The 23,829-nt window shown below is 42.8% G+C and overlaps 1 protein-coding gene across 1 annotated transcript in view; it reads left to right on the top strand.

The window, feature by feature from the left end:
* LOC114688678 (NACHT, LRR and PYD domains-containing protein 1a-like) overlaps positions 1-23,829 on the top strand; it is a 118,917-nt gene that overhangs the window by 49,098 nt on the left and 45,990 nt on the right. Inside the window, exon 3 of the mRNA XM_037201056.1 lies at positions 21,165-21,189. Coding sequence (XP_037056951.1) covers positions 21,165-21,189 — 25 coding nt within the window. The remainder of the gene's footprint in view (positions 1-21,164; positions 21,190-23,829) is intronic.

Here is a 23,829-nt window from a genome sequence, read left to right as displayed (position 1 = left end):
AACTTTGAACCTCAGGAGTTATATCTGAAACCTGTACCATGAAGTCTGTGAATGAGGCATACCTGTCTGTAATTTCAACAGGAAACTTATTAATGAGCTATCAAGGTGCTTGTAGTCTTGGGATTGGAGCTGTTAAATTGGTACCCTAGTCATCAAACACCATCAGATCTGAGAAGTATAAATTTAAGAATAAGTGAGACAGCTTTCCTATCTTCATATAATAAACAAACGAGGATATACTGAGAGCAGTCAATAGTAAAAAGTTACACTGAAATTTGTTCTGTGAGTTTATCTGATCTGGTAACAAGGTAAATTATGTCTAGACCTAGTAGTAGCCCTAGGAGAGGGGGACCTGTGAATTTTATATAGAGAACTAAGGAAGCACCTGAAGCAAAACCTGGTCGTCAAATGGAATCAGAGATCTAAGAAAGATAGATCATATCTAAGTGCAGACCAAGCAACTTTTAAATCTGTTAAAAAGACAGGGACCAGTCCACATCATTGTAGGCAGAAGTATCAGAACAGCATCAATTTTCAACCCATTAAGACCATAAAGTGGGAGTTTTTCTTATGGAAGAGGGACATAGGGAAGACTAATCTTACTTTGTCTAGGCAAAAGGGGTGCAATCAATTCCCTGATGTCCTGCTGTTTGTCCACAGTCTGGGCTGGGTCCTGGTGGCAGGTGTCACACTGGAGCATCTTCCCAGAGGTCAGTGTTGCCATTGTCCAGATGGAGACATCTTCTTCAGATACCTTGGGTCAGTGTTAGGATCTGGGTGTCTCTGTCTGATATAATAGTTTTTGATTAACATTTTAAATGTCATATTCTGCTGTTCTCTAAGCATTTGAGGACTGCCTGTCTATTAGGTATGAATGGCTAACGATCAGCTAGTATTCCCTAAGTCCCCCATATCTCAGCAGCTTCCATAAGGCTAGGAGTTGCTGTCTTCTGAGAAGACAAAAAGAGTGACAGGGGAAAGATCCCAAGACTGAATGAGAACAGAAGAAAAGGGGCTTGTGAGTCAGGGTGTGGCCCAACTCTGAGAAAAGGACCCTCTGAGGAAAGGAGAAGGACCCTTTAGGTGGACCAAAACTCCATCCTGAATGATATATATAGAAATATTTTCTTATGACTATTTTTGCCAACACTGAGCTGCGTGAAGGATGTCTAGAAAAGTAGGGCATTCACTCAGCTAGATATTTTAAAGGTATTCTAGAATCTTCCAGGTCAGCAGGGACTCATCACCTGATAGAGTTGGGTGGCCAACTCTTTCCCTCACATCTCACCCTTTACTATAACCCTCTCTGAAGGATACTTAGAAAAACATCATTATGGACCTTCTGCAGATTTGAAGGAAGTTATGTGCTCTCTGACACCCAGAATAGATGTTCCTGGGCAACTGGTGTCTTTCATTTTATGTGTCCTAGCCCATCGGGCTTTCTCTGACATAGCAGAGAAAGCTGTTTGGATAAGCACATCGTTAGGATTGTCAAAGTGAAAGAACATGTGTCATTGTGGGGACTCTTAAAGACTTTGAGACAGTGAATTGATGGTTTGCACTGTTAATGCTAGGCTTAGGACACAAAGCCATTAGAATCTGGTGGCATCCAGGGGGACAGTAGGGAACATGCATAAATCTCAACTCTCCCTGAGGGATCTAGTCCTGACTGGGTTCGGAGGAAGATACTTCTTATCTACCACCAAATGGCATTAATAATGTCTTATCTTCAACCTTCTGCATCTGACATAAGTTGAGCCTTATAGGGAAAGGCACAGCGGGCGCTACCAGCAGACATTAAGCTGTGAATGACTGCAGGTTTTAGGTGACTGGTGAATGATCACCCTAGTAAAGCCCTCATTGTCACCAATGTTCACCAAGTCCTGAACAGGATTAGAGTGCTAGCAGGTTGCTCCGCTCTGCTGTGTGAGGGTTTACCACCACTCACGCAACTAGGATGTCATTAGAGTGTTTGCATGACCTTATTCTTCAATGTCTTGGCTTATTTTTGGAATTTTACAATTGTCAAGCTGGACAATCCATAGACCCAGAGAGACTGGGTAACAGGGAGGGTTCATGGGGGGATGCCCAGATCTCTCTGGGAGGAGGAAATGGGAGGAGATTTTATGGGTGGATTGGGGGCGGGTGGGGATGGGAACATGGATGATCAGGTTTTAAGGAGGACAGAAAGGGAGAACACTGAGAAAGACTACTGGAAAGGGGGTGCATTTGGGGGTGAGGTAAAAACCTGCCTAAAGGAATCTTCCAGGAACCTACAAAGAGGAACCCAGCTTAGACTCCTGTAATATCAGATATGTAGTCTGAACTGGGCATCTCCTGTGACCAGATTGGTGCCTGGCCTAGTTGTCATCAGAGAGGCGTCATTCAGCAACAGATGGAAACAGATGCAGACCCACACCTAAACATTAGGTGAAGTTTGGGGAAACCTGCGGAAGAACTGTGGAAAGGATTATAAGAGCCAGAGGGGTCAAAGACACCAAGGGAAGGATCACAGAGACAACTAGCCTAGGCTCATTCGGGCTCACAGAAACTGAGCCAACAGCCAGGGAGCCTGCAGGAGACTGACCTAGGCACTCTATACAAATTGTAGTTGTGTGACTTGGCTCCCCTTTGGGTCTCCTGAAGGTGGGAACAGGGGTTGTCTCAGACTCTTTTGCTGTGTTTTTTGGGGGGACTCTATTCCTCATGCTGGGTTGGCTTGCCCAGCCTTGATGCATGGGGAGGTGCTTAGTCTTGCTGTGGCTTGATCGGTCATGGTTTGTTGGTAGTCATGGGAGACCTGCCCTTTCCTGAAGAGAAATGGAGGAGGAGTAGATTGGGGGATGGGAACAGCCAGTAGGTTTGTGTGTGTATGTAGGGAGAATGGGTAAGAGGAGGAGGGGTAAGCTGTGGATGGGATGTAAAACAAACAAACAAACAAACAAACAAACAAACAAATAAATGAGCTAATTAATTTTAAGAAGTGTCTAGCTGGCACATAAGTGAATATTTGTATGTGGCCAAGAGCTGAGGATGATCTTTAACTTTCTAGGCCTTTCAATTGTCAGCACTATACTGCACGATTCTATTTTCTTTCTTCCTTCCTTTCTTCCTTCCTTCCTTCCTTCCTTCCTTCCTTCCTTCATTTATTTATTTATTTATTTATTTATTTATTTATTTATTTATTTTTTGGTTTTTGAGACAGGGTTTCTCTTGGTAGCTTTGGCACTTTTCCTGGAACTCACTCTGTAGCCCAAGCTGGCCTCGAACTCACAGAGATCCGCCTGCCTCTGTCTCCCGCATGCTGGGATCAAAGGCGTGTGCCACCACTGCCTGGTATGCACAATTCTGAATTGAGAGCAATATGCGACATGTTTTGCAATCTAGCGCTGTTCAGATGGAGTTTGTCTCCCACAGTTTCATGTGAAGGCGCCTTGGTCCTTAGTGTGTCGATGTTGAAAGGTAGCGGGGAGGGCTCTTTAAGAGGTGGGACATAGTGGAAGGGCCATAGTTCATTCCTGTAGCTTCCCTCAAAAGGGTAATTCAGAGAATCCCAAGATTTCCTACAGAGAGAGCAAGTCCAATCTCTGAGTTGCTCCCTGCTCCCCATACACACCTGACCCGTCCAGCAGGCCAGGTTATTCGAGGGTCTCAAGGAGGGACCACCTGTGAATCAATGGGGGGCGAGAGGGAAAGGAGACCAAGCGCATGAAGAAAGACAGAGTCAGTCTGAGTTGCGTCAAGGTCTCACTTTATTGACTGGTGTTAGAGCTTATAAACAGGGCTTCAGGTAGGGAGGGGGAGCAGGAGTGAGGAGAGGACAAAGAAAATTCCTAAGGAGGGTCAGCAGGAGGTCGCTTTGGTCCCAGGTCCCTGCAGCTAGCTGATTTAAAGAGGTTTATTTAATCCTACATTCCTAGGTTAGACTAAAAGCCTCTTATTTACATGAGGCTTGATAAATCCTGGCAGGTAACACAAGGTTCAAGACACAGCTGTCCAGAGTCGGTCTCCAACAGTTCCCCCTCTTTTCTCAAAAATGGACCAAGTCCATGTGATCGGGGTGGCGGAGGTCCGAGAGAGCCTCTGTCTTAGGCTATACAGGGGGACTCCCACGCATGGCAGGTGCCATGTTGAGCCGGTCTCAACGACCTCTGTACGCTGTTGACTCTGGCGTGGGCCCTGTACTATTCCCGTCATTGAGTACTCTCTAGCAAGACCTTGGGGACGTTAGGGCTTTAGGACACTGAATCTGAGTCGTTGATGGGGCTCCTGGCCGGCCTCCTCGGAATCTACTCTGTGATAAAGAATCGAGACGTGTTGTGGTAAGGCCGAATCAATCTGATTTTTGATAAACTGAGTCAACCGCTGAAAGGCCCAGGGACCAAAGGTAATGAGAAGGAGACGGAAAATAATCAGGGGGTTCAGGAGGGTGGGGATCAGGGTAGAAAGCCAAGGGGATTCTTTAAAGCTTCTAAATAAAAGGGCAAACCCTGCTCCTAAGAGCAAGAGCCGCATCTTACTGCAGCCCCATAAAGGCTAATAAAGGAAAAACTCACAAGATTACAATTCCCATACAATTTTGTTTCACAAGATCATGGTCTGGGTACAGAGTGATCACAGACGGGTAATTTGTGTCAACAGGTACATTTTTCCTGAAACCTCAAGGGGGAGGGGGTATCAAGGCGGGAGTGGAGTTTACACACAGGTCACAGTGGTCCTTCCTGGAACACCTGCAACTATCCCAGTCACAGTTGAGCACATCTCTTAACAGAAATCTTTTTACATTGTTATATGGTTGCAGGGGAGATTGAACAATGGCTAAGTCAGCTTGCTCTTGGAACTAGATTTTTAGTTTCTCATTTCCTGGTGCTTGAAGTTTTCTCTTTTCCTGAGGCTTGGGGGTGTAAGCCTGAAGGGCTAGGGTCTTTCATTCCCCCATTTTCTTTTTGGCAAATTTTAATCTTAAAATTATGGTATTACATTTAGTAACTCATGGCCTATTTTAGTAACTCATGGCCTGTAATGGCCATGCATAGTTCATGTACAATTAGCCATCTGGTCTCTATGCCAGGGAGTTTTCTTTTGACCCAGCATTTCAGCCTTTTTAGAACAAGGAAAATGGGACGATGTATTCTCTTTCTGGAACTGCTTCAAGCTGGCATTGGGGCGTCGTTATCAGGGCCTCTCCCCCAAAAGGCTGAAAAGCTGGTCAAAGACTGGGCAGGGGGCATTTGTCAGTAGCATGTAGCTGCCTGACCCCATAGGGACAGAGAAGAATCATGTTAGCTGGGCTGGTCCACGTTAGCCTTTAGCACGTCTGGAGTCCACAGTCGTCTGGAGTGGTGGAGTCAGCAACTGAAACTTGGAGGTGTCTGCCAGCCAAGTAGAAATCTGTTGAGACAGATTTAAACTAGGAACAGAGGTTAAAATTTATGAATTTATTTGGAACCCTTAGGTTTATACCCTTAGTAATGGGAAAAGCAGTAATCCCAAGACCAGGAGAAAGGAAAAATACCATCTTTAGGGATACTTATCTGGGGTTCTTTCGACCTCTGTGAAGTGGGTCTATGTTTTTATGACTCTTTTAATCCTTTGAGGCCTACTTACAAAATGACATAAAAGTTTTAGATACATTAGTATTACCAATCTGTACCGAAATCCATATTGTAGACAAAGACAGATAATGGATATCTGTAAAACAGCAAAAGTAGACTTATACCTTTGAGTCCCAACAAGAACTACAGATTTGGGCATTTTACTTCTGTCCAGAAAGCCAGGTATAAATTGGACAGAGATTTTTGGCCTGGTGAGAAGCACTTTTAGGTTTACATTTAGACATATCTAGATGACATTTAAAACAAATCCAAAATGTTGAGCTTGTGACTGAACAGTAAGTGGTCATTGCTCTGTCAGCTCATCAGGACTCCTAAATGTTAAGCTCTGAACCATAGAACAGGAGAGTAATCTGAAACATATCTTATTTTAGACTCATATCCGAACCTTTATAATTTATTTAAATTTTTACATCTTAGAACATTTTCTTTTAAAGTGAGCTAACAGGCTAGCTATGGCCTTGCAGAAGGATCTGGTTGATGCTGCCATGCTGACAAAGTTAGAGCTAGCCTAGCCATAAGTACTATCAGAAATCTGAGAAGGATAAACTATATCTGAGTGCAGACCAAGAAGCTTTCAATCCTATAAATTACAGTGATCAATCCCTACCCAGGTCTCTATAGCGTTGGAGGTACCAGTCAGAACAACATCAATCTTCTACCACCATCAAGCCCATAAGGCAGAGTACCTTTTCTGTGGAATAGGGACACGGAAGACTGACAGTGTCCTACTACTTGTCCACAGTCTGGGCTGGGTCCTGGAGGCAGGTGTTGCATTGGGGCATCTTGCCCTGTGGTCAGTGTCGTTCGCAATTCAGGTGGCATCTTTTTGTCATTCCATATCTTCTTTGGAGACCTTGGGAGTCATTGCTAGGAGCTGAGGAGCTAGGAGTCTCTGTTTCTGATAGTAAGTTTTTAATCAAATAATGTAAATGTCATATTCATCAGATCATTGACAGGTTTGAGGACCATTATCTATTAAATGTATCTGAGCCAAACAAATCTAGGCCTAATCTTGAAAATATCTCTAAGTTTGGTAATAATGACCAGGCTAATTTGTTTTCCTATAGATATATTAGTCAAATATACCTTTCAGTTTGTTTTTATTTAAATAGAACCGTTTATGCTTTAAACTAGTATCTGGATAGCCAGATGACTAGTATTAACTTGTATTCCTTGACACAGAAGGACATGCATGCAAACTCAGACATTCAAAACCAAACATACATGTGGCCACATTTTCATTCATACCTGCAGAATAGACAGACATTTTTAAAACTATGACCTTTTGGAGTCTCCATGTAACAGCAGAATAGCAAGAGAAAGAAATCTGAAACATGTTTACTTACTTAAACTTTAAAGTTAGACCTTAAAGTTTTATTTTATTATTTTTCCAAACCCTCATGACATGCTTAAGCCTTTAAATTTTTACATTTTAAACTGTTTTCTCATATCAAAAATCATTTATCTAAACTTTTATTTTAACCAACAATAATTTGAAACCAATTTTCTTAAATGATGGCAAGTATTTGTAACACATTGAACTCAAATGACCAAAACCCATGTAAATTTTTATTTTTCCTGTGGAAACAAAAGCATAATTTTCCTAGTATCTTGAACTGGTAATTTAACATTTCTTTTTTAAGCAATATCAGTGTTATGCCCAGGTCTCGTCCCCAAAGAAGCCATCAGAGACCTCAGGTACAGAATGCAAAAGCAAGGTTTATTTAAATGAAGTTTACAAGCCTCGGCAGGGGGCTTGTTCCAAACCTCTCACACACACAGCAGGGAGGTTGGAAGGAGCAAGTGCCTTTCTTTGTGAGGCTAATACAGACCACATAATTCATCTCCCACCGCCCACGTCCCTCTTTAGGTTCATATCAGTAGTTTTTCATGTTATCTTTATTTCTCATTTGTTTAGCAACCGTGTTTAGGAGTTTTATGAGCTGTCTCCCGGGTTTGGGGAGTTTGGGGAGTTTGGGATGTTTTATGACCACTTAGTCTCTGTCAGATGGTCATATATCCTAACTCTGTGTTTTTTTAAGTTTCTGTAGTTGATAAAGCCACCTGGAAAAAGGCGTCTAAGTTCTTATCTACATTTAAGAATCCTGGTTTTAGCTTCTCTTTGTCTGTAGGGATGAAGTTGGGGGGGGAAGGTTACTGAGGTTTCACAATCAGGACAGAAAAGGGTTAACAAGAGAAATTCCTGGCTGGCAGAAGAGACTTTGAAGTTATCACAGTAAAGGAAGGGAGGGAGAGCAGTGGTCATAAAGTATGTCCTTGGCTGCCAGTGTTCCTGAAAAAAAGTTTTTGTTAACTCCTCTGACTAAAGTCAGATTCTCTGTTCAGTGTTCACACAGTTTTGTCAGTTGCAGGCAGCCATTGTCCTGTCCAGAGCAGGACATGAGAATCTTAGCCCGCCTGTACCCAGAGCACGCACCCCACCCTCCTGAGAGCAGCCAGCTGCCTGAGTCCTGATAGCAAGAGAGCTAGGGAGGAGGGAGGTGGCCCTCGCTGTGCCTCTCTCTCCTTCTCTCCGGGAAAATAAGGGAGGTGAGTAGCAGAAACAGATGACATTTACACAGACAATTCAAGTACCAGCACATCAGCACTGAGATGATGATGGCCTCACTCACAGCAAGCAAGCCCCTCGATTGTGGCTCGCACATCCCTCCAGTGGGCTGGGCAAAGGTCTAGTGGAGAAGAAGGAGACTGTCCCATAGCGTCCGTCACCGTCAAGTCAACAATGAGAACAGTTAACACACTACACACAAGACCAAGGGCACGTGAAAGAAAAACTTTGCCCCAACGAGACAACCAACAAAGCTCCAAGAACAATGACAGCCTGGTGTGCTCTGTGGAGAGTGACCCTCCAGGCTCAATCACACCAAAAACAATCGAGACTCGAGGATCTCTGTCCTTGATCAAACAGACATCAGGGGGCTTTCACATCCCTGTCAGTCAGACATGTACCTTATTTCTTGGAAGAGAAACAGAGTGTAAAGTAACAATGACCACAATAAAACATACAAAAAACTCCCACAGAATGGCTCTAACAATTTCCCAGGACAAAATACAAAGTGGCACTTCCTTCCACCAGGGGAAAGGTACCCAAAGATGCTCCTCTCCTGAGCACTCCCTGGAGGAGACTCCTAAAATCAAATGGTCACCTCCAAGGTGGCCCCAAATGGCTCGGGACTAGGGGGTCCCTTGCCCAAATCAGGGAATGAGACGTCTCTCTTTCCCTCCCAGGATCACTGTCCAGACACGTCTGTCCCAGTGAGAGCCTGCAAAGTACAAATCAGTCGACTGGCACAAAACTTAACGAGACAAGACAGAGACAGAGACAAGACAGAGAGCGCTCTTACCGGTAGATGTCAATAAACCTCTGGACCCTTGAGGGTCCCGGTGGGTCTTTTGGTCTTTTGTTCAATGTGATTTGTGACAACCTCACTCTTACTGTCTTCTGGGATGGACACATCGTTTAATAGGTCCTCAGCAAGTGCCAGAAGATGTGACACCCTACTATCCTTTTCTGAATCCTATAAAACATCTCTGATTACTCCATAGAAACTAAAGAATGCATCGGGGACGTTCTCTCTGTCCTTAAGCAAGTTATTGATATCCTTTCTGACTTTATTCCACGTCAAAGGGTGGATGCCCGGGCCATTAATAACCAGCCAGGGACATTTTTCTTCCACAAAATAGAAAAACTTAATTAAATTTTTTTTTTCTTTTTTCTTTTTGACTCTTATTCCCCTCTCCCTGAAATCTTCATTTCCTAAATGAAGAGAGCCTCTTTAGAGAGTGCTTTACCCATTGATTGATGAACGGCACTTACCTCAAGGCTGCCCACGGCGCACAAGTGATGCTGTTGGGGCACCTCTACCTAGTGAGTCTGGCCAGACCACGTTTTCTCTTTGCGGTCCAGTAGTGAGCCGCTGTGCCTCGAGCCCCACGTTCGGGCGCCACTTGACCCGTCCAGCAGGCCAGGTTATTCGAGGGTCTCGAGGAGGGACCACCTGTGAATCAATGGGGGGCGAGAGGGAAAGGAGACCAAGCGCATGAAGAAAGACAGAGTCAGTCTGAGTTGCGTCAAGGTCTCACTTTATTGACTGGTGTTAGAGCTTATAAACAGGGCTTCAGGTAGGGAGGGGGAGCAGGAGTGAGGAGAGGACAAAGAAAATTCCTAAGGAGGGTCAGCAGGAGGTCGCTTTGGTCCCAGGTCCCTGCAGCTAGCTGATTTAAAGAGGTTTATTTAATCCTACATTCCTAGGTTAGACTAAAAGCCTCTTATTTACACGAGGCTTGATAAATCGTGGCAGGTAACACAAGGTTCAAGACACAGCTGTCCAGAGTCGGTCTCCAACACACACCCCTGGAATCGCAATACCATTCACCCTGAGGCTCTCATTAGAACTTAGCTGATTCTGGCACAATACTCCTGAACTTCCAAAAATGTGAAAAATAAAAACTTATTTTTGTTTATAATGTTAGCTCTACTTCCAGTATTTTGTTATAACAATTAACATAAACTAAGGTGTCTAGTAAAAATGCATTTTCCTGCTAAAGGCTTTTTTTTTTTTAGTATCTGCCGGAATATGGTTTTCTTTGACTGAGTGGAAAACAATAGGATGTTAGATCAAGAGAAATGAATATTAATAACCATCTTTTCAATTAAAAGTTGAAGCCAATATTGTGGCGTATGTGCAGCAGAGGTTACCATATTCTCTAGCCAATCATATAAGCCTGCCATTTCGTTTCTAAAATTACTCTATGCTTTCCTGTCCTTTCAAGTTTGGAAATTCTCCAAATACGTTGAAAATAAATGGGATTATTTTTTAAGCAATTTGCTTTTTAGAAGATCCTTTCAAATTAAACTACTGTGAGAAGAGGAAAAATGCTCTCTCACTTTCTCACTTTTTCCTGAGTCAGACATTACTTCATCACCATCTGGTTAGGCGTGAAAGTCCACACTGACCTTTAGCAGCATATTTATTATTAGCTCTTTCTTAAAGCGGCAATGGAGTGATTAGGGTGCTGGCTTTGCCTTCATGCTGAGGGCTTTGCTGAAGCGCAGGGTTTTATGCACCTTTTGGGAAGCAAGAAGAGGGACACCAAGAACTGAGTGGCTTCTCGAGTGAATGTCAATAGGGACCCCCGTGACGACAAGCACTGGCGTGTGATGGGCGAGTGGAGTGAGAAAACAACCTTGGTTTTTTTTTTTTTTTCAGAAGTTGTCTGGTCCCTTTATCATTTTTTCACGGCCCATTTGTATGCTGTGGAGTCACAACAGACTCCATTGCAGAGAATATAGATGTCCCTATGATGCCCTACTCAGAGGATTCTGACCAGGATCAAAGTACGATGAAAAAGGCCTGCCACTAATAGCAACTACTTTGAATTTTAACCGAGTTTCCCTCCTTGTGGCAGTGGGCAGATGACCCAGCCTGAGGAACCAAGTGCCCTTTCTAAAATGAATTAAATTTCATATCCTAGTAAGTAATAGATTATAAACCCCTAACTCACAGACCTCTTAGGAAGTTTAAATGAGGCAATGCACCGTGAGAGTTGGAATCTGCGGACTGGTTCATACGTCCTTTGCCCGTGTAAGCGACCTGACTAGCAGGCAGAGAAAGACTCAGAGACTGGGCAGAAAAGGCTCTGAGCACCCACTGCATGTATCCTTGAATCGAAGAAAGAAAAGGGCTGTTTACAGGGCTCCTATGAGAAAGCCATCCAACCAGAATAGATACAAGGGGAGGGGGAGGGGGAGGGGGAGGGGAGAGGGAGGGGGGAGGGGAGGGGGAGGGGAGAGGGGAGGAGGGAGGGGAGGAGGGAGGGGGAGGGAAGGGGGAGGGGGAGGGGAGGGGGAGGGGAGGGGAGGGGGAGGGGGAGAGGAGAGGAGAGGAGTTATAGAGGCAAGTTATAGAAGCCAAAAAAAAAAAAAACCCACAAAACAAAACAAAAAGCTGCTAGTAATATCCTTATAACAAAGCAGATAGCCACAACTGCACATTTCTGGGTGGAGGTCACTGAGTCAGGTTTGTTTGCTGGGAATTCATCTTCCAGGAATTTGAGTCTGGGATAAAGTATTAGAAGGTAGTAAGATTGAGGCCCAGGACAAGATGGAGTTTCTCTGGCCACCACAGAAGAACAGCATCATATATACTATTTGCACTGGGGAAAACAACTAAAGTCAACAGAGAACTAAGTCAAACAATGTTAACAAAAAGAACATGGATACGTCAGACACACCTGCCTTAGAAATGATAACAACAGCCCAGAGGGAGAGTCAAATCCTCAGAAATAGGAACCTTGACTCTATGGGGAGTCAAGACTCCAGTGTCAGATTGGCCTTGCCAAGTCCATTCATGTCAAGGATACAGAACAAAGTTACCTTTGTCCTTTCACTGGGGCCTCTGGAAAAGTCTTGAGTTCATCTAACCCCCACACCCCCCACTCCCCCCAATACACATATCCATGTGACTCTTTGGTTTTCTCGGAGCACTTTGCCCTTCCAGCTTAGTTGGCTTTGGATTGTTACCACTGTGTAGTGAGCAGGGACAGGAGATTTCTTATGATTCCATCACAGAAGATAGCCTGAACTCAGACTGAGCTCTTGACTCACCCTCTGTGATGCCTCTCCCCACCTCAACCTCTGTCTGTAGTGACTGAAAGATTAATCTCCTTAGAGTGGGACAGTAGAACAGGATAAAACTGAGAACTACAGAATAGTGAGTGTCCTCCATATTCCATCCCTGCATCCTCCACCCCTGTCTTCCTATCCTCTCATGCTCCTGTCCCTGGAATCCCAGCACCCCTTTACTCCATCTCCCAACCCTTCTCCCTTGACTAGCATCCTCTAATCCTCCCAGCTGTCCTGCTCCATGTCCTGCATCTTTCCATCTTCTTGCTTTCCCATCCCTACGGTTCCCACCCTCCATTCTCCAGATGCCCACCTTCCCACTCCTCCCTCTCCATCACTTTCCATGGCTAGGCCTGAGCCAAGTCTTTGCTGCTGTGGTTATTCAAAGTTAAAGAGACATAGGTCTCCTGTCCAATGCTGGTAGTGAGAACTGTGTCCTCCTCCAGGAATAGCGCTGCTGCTATATACCAACAAAACCAAGCTGGTCGAGAGGGCCAAAGACTTAATTAAGAACCAGATAAAGATTCAGTGAAAAGCAACCTCCTACGCATGAGATTTTGGTTCCTTCCCACTCTGGCTCCTCTCTTTGATCACTCCATTCTTCATAATAGTAATATATCATTTTATCCTGTCCTTTAAAAGTTTTACACAAGTTCCTCCTGGATCAAATCACTGCCATCACGAGGTCCACACTAGGACAATGGCTGCCCTGGCTAGTTGCTTACTGGGTCCCCTGTCTTCAGTCTCATCTTATTCACTATAGCCCTGTCTGTTAACTGTTTTCACAGGTTTCTCCAGGAGTGAATGATGGTGGTCACAGGACCCACTGCAGCAGATTAAGTTAAAATTCGTATCCTGCCACATGAATTTGACACCACTTATACCCCCTAGAGCCTTAGGGACAGAGCATAGTCTCACCTCTATCATCTCCCTCCAGCAGGGAACTTCCAATAAGAGTATACACCTCCACTTCTTTTTATCTGTCCTCAGGGTCAGATAAATGACATTAATGACTTAAAAGAAGAAACCTTAAATACGCTGAGAAACCCCTGACTCAGCATAACAGCACACCTGTCTGACAGGAAAGCCACTGTAGTAAGGAGAACATCAGGTGACATCATTCATGAAACAATAGAGAACACATCCACTGATAAACTTCCTCCCAGAGTTCGCTCTTCTGCCCAAGCTCTGCACCTGGACACACAGTCTTCATCCCCATGAGAGCCTGGAGTCTTCAGTTGTCCTGACCAGAGGACAATTGTACCTTTAGAGGCCACTCTGCTCTTTCTTTTGTTTCCAAATCACCTTCATCAGTTCTAATCAAGGACCCATTGCTAGAACAGAAATGGATCAACCAGGGCATTTGGAACAACAAAAGAAGGGAAACATGAAGCAGTACCAGAGTGAGCTGCACAGCCAAGCATTATGTGAGGCCTCTATCACTATGGAAGCATCTCACTCAGAGCAGTCAATTGGCACAGAGGAGGCTCAGCATAAGGGTCAACAGGTCTTGGACCTCACCCACAACAAGAGGAAGCAGATGAACCTGGAGCTGCTGCAGCCCAAAGACCAGGCAGAAAAGGACTTGATGCTAAGTAAGTACAGAGAGGACCCCAAACCACCACTACTGTGACCCCTTCATCACCACTGAGCCCTCCTGCCAGGGTTTGCACGGGCAGGCTTACCTCCTGTCAAAAGGATTCACAGGGCCAGGAGAGGCTGGAACAGGAATGCTTGCAGAAGCCCCAACTGAACCTTAGAGCCATAACCCTCTTGTATACCATGCATTCTGAATCCCCTGGGTGGTCTTCATAGCCCCTGGGAAGGAGCACTCAAAGACTGTAGTAGGGAAGAGGTTGGCATTAAGAAGGGCTCTGAGATTAGTGAGCATAGGTTTCAAGCCAGTTCTCAAAAGGAGCAATTGGTGACACTGAAGTTACTAGTCCAGTCATGGCTCTGCCAACCTGAATAAGTCACTTTACAGTACTCTGCCTCTATGACTGCATCTGGAAAATGGGAAGGTAAATAGCTGTCTCTTTGGGCTGTGTGAGTAAAGTGATAATCCACACCAAATATTAAACAGTTTCATAAACAATAAATGTTCTATAATTATAAGCCCATGTGATTGCTGCTGCTATTATTATTATAGTCTGAATTTCTGTGGGGTAGAAGCTCAAAGCCCCACATGATGGAGCTGACCTCAGAAAGGAATAGAGATTCACACAGAGGATTGGAGTAGAGCAGAATAGGTGTGTGAATTTCATGAAAAGAACAGAACATTTTCCATGCAGTATCTATGAGAGTATCATTCTCTCCATGAGACTGTGGAAAAGGGTATGAAGGTAGGTAAACAGGTAGGACCCCAGCCTTGTTTCTGTGGCTATTGCTGCATCTCTGACAAGCAAACAACCACTGTCTCTTCTCATAGCCCATTCTTCATTTCTGCCTCCATAAGGGCACCTAACATGGTGCCCTTAGCTGGTCTAGCCCCTAGCTGGCCCAGCTCACTAGAACTATTGAGCTTAGACCATGAATATCAGAGATACCTTCAAATGTTTCCTAGTTGGAAACCTGGAAGCAGAAGCAAAGGAAAGCTGAGACTTCAAGTCCACATAGATGGTGGTTCTTCACAGGTGAGCCTCCATCTGTATGAAGACCTAAGATGATGGACTTAAGTAGAAGGACAGAGGAGACATGTGGGGTCACAGGCTGGAAATGATCCCTCTGGGCTCTGCAGTGCTGAAGCTGCATTGACAGATGGGGAAACTAGAATACATAGGGGTCAGCAGTGAGTCTACCCAACTGGCACCCAGCGCTTAGCTCAGATCTGAGTGGACACTGAAGATCCCAGGGGTCATGGGGCTCCTGAAGCTCCAAGAAGGTCTCATTTCTCTCTCTCTCTCTTTTTTTATTAAGAATGTTTAAAATTCATTTTACATACCAATCACAGATCCCCCTTCATCCCTCCTCCCACTCCCCACAGCCTTTCCCGCCAACCCAGTCCCCATCTCCTCCTCCAAAAGGTAAGCCTCCCATGGGAGTCAGCAAAGTCTATTACATTCAGTTGAGGCAGAATCAAGCCCCTCCTCCTGCATCAAGGCTGAGCAAGGCATCTTACCATAGGTAATGGACTCCAAAATGCCAGCTCATGCACCAAGAATAGATCTTATCCCACTGCCAGGGACCCCTCAAACAGACCAAGCTAAACAACTGTCTCCTGTACACAGATGGCCTAGTTCGGTCCCATGCAGGCTCCCCAGCTGTTGGTCTAAAGTTCATGAGTTCCTACAAGCTTGGTTCAGTTGTCTCTGTAGATTTCCCCATCATGATCTTGACTCGCACCTTGCTTATAGAATCCCTCTTTCCTCTCTTTGACTGGATCCCCAGAGGTTGGCCTGGTGCTTGGTTGTGGATCTCTGCCTCTACTTCCATCAGTTACTGGATGAAGGCTCTATGATGACAGTTAGGGTATTCTCCAATCTGATTACTGGGGTAGGCAAGTTCACACACCCTCTCCACTATTGCTAGTAGTCTAATCTGAGGTCATCCTTGTGGATTCCTAGGAATTTCCCTAGTACCAGGTTTCTCCCTAACCCCATAAAAAATATTTCCCTCTATCAAAATATCTCTTTCATTGCTCTCCTACTCTGTCCCTCCCTGAGTTCAACTACCACATTCCCTCATGTACTCATCACCATCCTCTCCCCTCTATAACCCCCACTTCACGGCCAGTTTACTTGTAGAGATCTCATCTGTTCCCCCTTCACAAGGTGATCCTTGTGCCCTTCTTAGGGTCCTCCTTGTTTCCTAGTTTTTCTGGACCTGTAGGTTGTAGTCTGGTTATCCTTTGCTTTACATCTAGTATCCACTTATGAGTGAGTACATATTAATTTTGCCTTTCTGAGTCTGGGTTACCTCACTCAGGATGAGATTTTCTAGTTCCATCCATTTGCCTGCAAATTTCGTGATGTCATTGTTTTTTACAGCTGAGTAATATTTCATTATATATATGTACCACATTTTCTTTATCCATTCTTTGGTTGAGGGGCATCTAAGTTGTTTCCAGGTTCTGTCTATTATGAATAATGCTGCTATGAACATAGTTGAGCAAGTGTCCTTGTAGTATGATTGAGCATCCCTTAGGTATATGCCCAAGAGTGGTATCACTAAGTCTTGAGGTAGAGTGATTCCCAATTTTCTGAGAAGTCACCATACTGATTTCTAAAGTGAATATACAAGTTTGTACTCCCACCAGCAGTGGAGGAATGTTCCCCTTGCTCTATACTCCTTCCCACATAAGCTGTCGTCAGTGTTTTTGATCTTCGCCATTCTGACAGGCATAAAATGGTATCTCAAAATCATTTTGATTTACATTTCCCTGATGACTAAGGATGTTGAGCCATTCCATAAATGACTTTCAGCTATTTGAGATTATTCTGTTGATAATTCTCTGTTTAGAACTGTAGCCTATTTTTTAATGGGATTGTTTGGTATTTTGATGTCTAGTTTCTTGAGTTCTTTATATAATTTGGAGATCAGCCTTCTGTGAGATATGGAGTTGGTGAAGATCTTTTCCCATTCTGTAGGCTGTTGTTTTGTCTTATTTACCATGTCCTTTGCCTTACAGAAGCTTCTCAGTTTCAGGAGGTCCCATTTATTAATTGTTACTCTCAGTGTCTGTGCTACTGCTGTTATATTTAGGAAGTGGTCTCCTTTGCCAATACATTCAAGGCTACTTCCTACTTTCTCTTCCATCAGGTTTAGTGTGTGGCTGGATTTATGTTGAGATCTTTGATCCACTTAGGCTTGAGTTTTGTGCATGGCAATAGATATGGATCTATTTGCATTCTTCTGTATGTTGATACCCAGTTATGCCAGCACCATTTGTTGAAGATGCTTTCTTTTTTCCATTGTACAGTTTTGGCTTTTTTGTCAAAAATCAGGTGCTCATATGTATTTGGATTAATGTCAGGGTCTTCAATTTGATTCCATTGGTACACATGTTATTTTTTATGCTAATACCAAGCTGTTTTTATTACTATAGCTCTTTAGTAGAGCTTGAAGTCAGGGATGATGATGCCTCCAGAAGTTGCTTTATTGTACAGGATTGTTTTAGTTATCTTAGGTTTTTTGTTTTTCCATATGAAGTTGAGTATTTTTCTTTCAAGATTTCTGAAGAATTGTGTTAGGATTTTGATGGGGATTGTATTGAATCTGTAGATTGCTTTCAGTAAGATTGCCATTTTTATTATGTTCGTTCTAACTATCCATGATCATGGGAGATCTTTTCATTTCCTGATATCATCTTCAATTTCTTTTTTCAAAGACTTAAAGTTCTTGTCATACAGTGCTCTCACTTGCTTGTTTAGAGTTACCCCAAGGTATTTCCTATTACTTGTGGCTATTCTAAGGGGTGATGTTTCTTTGATTTTTTTTCTCAGCCCATTTATCATTTGTATATAGGAGGGCTACTGATTTTTTTTTTGTTAATCTTGTATCCTGCCACATTACTCAAGGTGTTAATCAGTTTTAGGAGTTTCTGCATAGAATTTTTGGGGTCACTTACATATACTATAATATCATCTGCAAATAACAGAAGTTTGACTTCTTCTTTTCTAATATGTATCCCCTTGATCTCCTTTTGTTGTCTTATTGCTTTAGCTAGAAATTTGAGTACTATGTTGAATAGATATGAAGAGAGTGGACAGCCTTGTTTTGTTCCTGATTTTAGTGAAGTTGCTTTGAGTTTCTCTCCATTTAATTTGATGTTGGCTGTCAGCTTGCTGTAAATTGCTTTTATTATGTTTAGGCATGTCCCATGTATTCCTGATCTCTCCAAGACCTTTATCATGAAGGGGTGTTGAATTTTGTCAAAGGCTTTTTCAGCATCTAACAAGATGACCATGTGTTTTTTTTCTTTCTGTTTGTTTATATGGTGGATTACATTAACAGATTTTCATATTTTCACAAGACATTTTTCTTGGACCATTCCTGCATTTCTGGGATGAAGCCTGCTGGATCATGATGACTTTTTTGGATGTGTTCTTGGATTCAGTTTGCCAGTATTTTATTGAGTATTTTTGCATCAATATTCATGAAGAAGATTATTCTGTAATTCTCTTTCTTCATTGCATCTTTGTTTGGTTTGGGTTTCAGGATAACTGTAGCTTCATAAAAAGAATTTGGCAATGTTTCTTCTGTTTCTCTTGTGTGGAACAATTTGAGGAGTATTGGTATTAGCTCTCCTTTGAAATTCTGGTAAAATTCTGCACTGAAACCATCTGGCCCTGGAGTTTTTTTGGTTGAGAGGATTTAATGACTGCTTCTATTTTTCTTAGGGGTTATATGTCTATTTAAATTACTTATTTGGTCTTAATTTGGGTATGTGGTACCTATCCAGAAAATTGTCTATTTCTTTTAGGTTTTCCAATATTGTGGAGTACAGGTTTTGAAGTATGACCTGATGATTCTCTGGATTTCCTTAGTGTCTGTTGTTATATTCCTCTTTTAATTACTGGTTTTGTTAACTTGGATATTCTTTCTCTGCCTTTTGGTTAGTTTAGATAAGGGTTTGTCTATCTTATTGATTTTGTCAAAGAACCAACTCTTTGTTTTATTGATTCTTTGTATTGTTCTCTTTGTTTCTATTTTATTGATTTCAGCTCTCAGTTTGATTATTTCCTGCTATCTACTCTTCCTAGTTAAGTTTGCATCTTTTTGTTCTATAGCTTTCAGGTGTGCTGTAAGTTGCTATTGTGAGATTTCTCCAACTTCTTTGTGTAGGCACTTAGTACTATGAACTTTTCTCTTATCACTGCTTTTGTAGTTTCCCATAATTTGGGTATGTTATGCATTCATTTTCATTGAATTCTAGGAGGTCTTGAATTTCTTTCTTTATTTCTTCCTTGACCCAGTAGTGGTTCAGTTGAGAATTGTTCGGTTTCTGTAAGTTTGTAAGCTTTCTGTAATATGTTTTGTTTTTGAATTCTAACTTTAAGACATTTTGATCTGATAAGATACAGGGAGTTATTCCAATATTTTTGTATCTGTTGAGAATTGCTTTGTGACCAAATATATGGTCAGTTTTAGAGAAGGTTCCATGAGGTGCCGAGAAGAAGGTATATTCTTTTGTGTTTGGGTGGAATATTCTGTAGATGTCTATTAAGTCCATTTGAGTCATAACATCTGTTAGTTCCCTTATTTATCTGTTAAGTTTCTGTCTGGCAGACCTGTCCATTGGTGAGAGTGGGGTGTTGAAGTCTCCCACTATTAGTGTATGGGGTATAATATGTGATTTAAGCTTTCATAATGTTTCTTTTACAAATATGGGTACCCTTGTATTTGGGGCATAAATGTTCAGAATTGAGACTTTATCTTGCAGGATTTTTCCTCTAATGAGTATGAATTGTCCTTCTCCATCTCTTTTGATTAATTTTAATTTGAAGTCTATTTTGTTAGATATGAGGATAGCTACTCCAGCTTTTTTCTTAGGTTAATTTGATTAGAAAAATCTTTTCCCGACCTTTTACTCTGAGGTAATGTCTGTCTGTGAAGTTGAGGTGTGTTTCTTATATTCGGCAGAAGGATGGATCCTATTTTCTTTTTTTTCCCTTTCATTTTTCTTTATAAAGAAATTTTCTACTCACTCCACATACTATCCACAGATCCCCCGGCCTCCTTTCTCCCACCCCCAGCCCTCTTTCCCAAGCCACCCTGCATCCCCACATCCCCCAAATCGAGGTCTTCCATGGGGAGTCAGCAGAGCCCAGCACACTGAGCCTAGGCAAGTCCAAGCCCTTTCCCACTGTACCAAGGCTGTACAAGGTATCACACCACAGGCACCGGATTCCAGAAGCCTGCCCATGCACCAGGGACAGATCCCGATCCCCCTGCCTGGGTGCCCCCCAAACAGTTCAAGCCAAACAACCGTCTTCCGTATCCAGAGGGCCTAGTCCAGTCCCATGGGGACTCCACAGCCACCAGTCCACAGTTCATGGGCTTCCACTAGTGTGGCTGGTCATCTCTGCACATCCTCCCATCATGATCTTGACATTCCTCGCCTGCAGTATCTCTCCTCTCTCTCATCAATTGGATTCCCGGAGCTCAGCCTGGGTCCTATTTTCATATCCATTCTGTTAGCCTGTGTCTTTTTATAGGTGAATTGAGTCCATTAATATTAAGAGATAGTGCCGGGCGGTGGTGGCGCAAGCCTTTAGTCCCAGCACTCGGGAGGCAGAGGCAGGCGGATCTCTGTGAGTTGGAGGCTAGCCTGGTCTACCAAGTGAGTTCCAGGAAAGGCGCAAAACTGCACAGAGAAACCCTGTCTCGAAAAACAAAAAAACCAAAAAACAAAAACAAAAAAAAAAGAGAGATAGTAATGATCAGTGATTGTTAATTCCTGGTTTTTTTTTTGTTTGTTTGTTTTTGTTTTTGTTTTTGTTGGTGGTGGTAGCAGTAGTGTGTGTGTGTGTGTGTGTGTGTGTGTGTGTGTGTGTGTGTGTGTGTTTCCCTTCTTTGGGATTTGCTGGTGTGAGATTGTCTATTGCCTGTGTTTTTGTGGGTGCAGCTAACTTTCCTTGGGTTGAAGTTTTCCTTCTAGTTCTTCCTATGGGGCTCAATTTGTGGATAGGGATTGTTTAAATCTGGTTTTATCATAGAATATCTAGTTTTCTCCATCTATGTTGATTGAAAGTTTTTTTTTCCAATTTCTTTCTTTTTTGTGATATATATTTTTTATTTTACAATATCATTCAGTTCTACATATCAGCCATGGGTTCCCCTATTCTCTCCCCTCCCACGCCCTCCCCTTACCCTCAGCCCACCCTCCATTCCCACCTCCTCCAGGACAAGTCCTCCCCCGAGGACTGTGATCAACTTGGTAGACTCAGTCCAGGGAGGTCTAGTCCCTTCCTTCCAGACTAAGCAAGTGTCCCTGCATAAGTTCCAGGTTTCAGACAGCCAACTCATGCAATGAGCACAGGACTTGGTCCCACTGCCTAGATGCCTCCCAAACTGATCAAGTCAATCAACTGTCTCACCTATTCAGAGGGCCTGATCCAGCTGGGAGCCCCTCAGCCTTTGGTTCATAGTTCATGTGTTTCCATTCATTTGGCTATTTTTTTTTCAATAATTGAGTAAAACTGAAATTTATTATATGCCACAGTCGTCCTAGGGACCTCCATGCTATATATATAGCCTCTATGGTTCTATGGGTTGTGGTCTGATTGTTCTTTATTTTATATCTAGAATCCACCAATGAGTGAGTACATACCATAACTGTCTTTCTGGGTTTGGGTTACCTCACTCAGGATGATTTTTTCTAGTTCCATCCATTTGCCTGCAAATTTCATGCTTTCATTGTTTTTCTCTGCTGAGTAGTACTCCATTGTGTATATGTACCACATTTTTTTTCATCCATTCTTCCGTTGATGGGCATCTAGGTTGTTTCCAGGTTCTGGCTATTACAAATAGTGCTGCTATGAACATAGCTGAGCATGTATCTTTATGGTATAAATCAGCATTCCTTGGGTAGATGCCCAAGAGTGGGATGGCTGGGTCTTGAGGTAGTTCGATTCCTAATTTTCTGAGAAACCGCCATACTGATTTCCACAGTGGTTGTTCCCTTTGCTCCACATCCTCTCCAACATTGGTTGTCATTGGTGTTTTTGATCGTAGCCATTCTAACAGGTGTAAGGTGGTATCTCAGAGTTGTTTTGATTTGCATTTCTCTGATGATTAAGGATGTTGAGCATTTCTTTAAATGTCTTTCAGCCATTTGTAGTTCTTGTTTTGTGAATTCTCTGTTTAGCTCTTTAGCCCATTTTTTAATTGGACTGTTCAGTGCTTTGATGTCTAGTTTCTTGAGTTCTTTATATATTGTGGAGATCAATCCTCTGTCAGATGTGGGGTTGGTGAAGATCTTTTCCCAATCTGTTGGCTGTCTTTTTCTCTTATTGACTGTGTCTTTTGCCCTGCAAAAGCTTCTCAGTTTCGAGAGGTCCCATTTATTAATTGTTGTGCTCAGGGTCTGTGCTGTCGGTGTTTTATTTAGGAAATGGTCTCCGGTGCCAATGCGTTCAAGAGTGCTTCCTATTTTCTTTTCTATTAAGTTTAGTGTAACTGGATTTATGTTTAGGTCTTTGATCCACTTGGATGATTGAAAGTTTTGCTGGATATAGTAGTCTGGGCTGGCATCTGTGGTCTCTTAGTGTCTGTAAAACATCTGTCCAGGATCTTCTGGCTTTTAGAGTCTCCATTGAGAAGTTGGGTGTAATTCCGATAGATATGTCTTTATATGTTACTTGGCCTTTTTCTTTTGCAGCTCTTAATATTCTTTCTATATTCTGTATGTTTAGTGGCAAGGGGACTTTTTTGTTCCAGTCTATCTGGTGTTCTGTAACCTTCTTGTATTTTCATAGGCATGTCCTTGTTTAGGTTAGTAAAGTTTTCTTCTATGATTTCATTGAATGTATTTTCTATGCCTTTGAGCTGGTATTCTTCTGTACCTAGTATTCTTACATTTGGTCTTTTCATAGTTTCCCATATTTCTTGAATGTTTTGTGTTAAGAATTTGTTGGATTTAACAGTTTCTTTGACTGATGAAGCTACTTCCTCTATCATATCTTCAACAACTAAGATTCTCTCTTCCATCGCTTGTATTCTGTTGGTTATGCTTGCATACATAGTTCTTGGTTTTATTGACTTTCTTTAAGGGATTTACTATTTCTTCCAAGTTTCTATTTGTCTTTTCCTCCATTTCTTTAAGGGGATTTTTTATTTTCTCTTTAAGGGCCTCTATTATCTCCATAAAGTTCCTTTTAAGGTCATTTTCTTCTGCTTCATCTGCATTGGGATGATCAGGTCTTGATTTTTTAAAACCACTAGGTTCTGGTGGTACCATATTGCTCTTTATGTTCTTAAATGATTCTTACCCTGCCAATTATCCATCTGGTTTTGGGATAATTATAGGAACAGGTGTTGATTCTTGTGATGCTTTATTGGATGGTTTTTTTGTTACTTTATTGTCTTTTGGATTGAATGGCCAAGGGTTCTGGTGACTGGTTGGTTTTTCAGGTCTAGTGGGGTTGTCTCAGCTGAGGTTTGTGGGGGTTTGGGTGCCTAGATCCAGTGTATCATCCAGTTCTTCTAGCTGGTATGGGTTTTACTTGTGCCTATGGAGTCTGTTCTTCCAACTTGTGTATGTTTTGACTGTGCCTGTTCTTCCAACTGGTGTGGGTGGTGCTTGTGTCTATAAGGTCTACTGATGTTGTTGGAGAGGGCTGTTCATGGGGAGTCGGCTCCTCTTCTAATTGATGGGGGTGGTGCTTGTGCCTCTAGGGGCTGCTGATGTTGAGGGGATGTTTGGCCAGGGGGAGGATGATGGGTTCAGTGGATTAGATGGTAAAATGGGTCTTGTAGTTTACAGAGTCCAATGGGTGGTGGCCGTGGTGGAACAGCTTGCTTGCAGGACTCCTATCTGCTGACTGGCTCAGCCTCTTTTTTATTATTTATTATTGTAAATACATATATTTTTCAGACAAATATTTGCATGCAACTGCTGAGTCCATG

The sequence above is a fragment of the Peromyscus leucopus genome, chromosome 8b (assembly GCF_004664715.2).
Source record: "Peromyscus leucopus breed LL Stock chromosome 8b, UCI_PerLeu_2.1, whole genome shotgun sequence".
In the NCBI taxonomy this organism is placed as follows: Eukaryota; Metazoa; Chordata; class Mammalia; order Rodentia; family Cricetidae; genus Peromyscus; species Peromyscus leucopus.
Note: the sequence above shows the minus strand (reverse complement) of the source record. Positions and strands in the feature narration are given on the sequence as shown.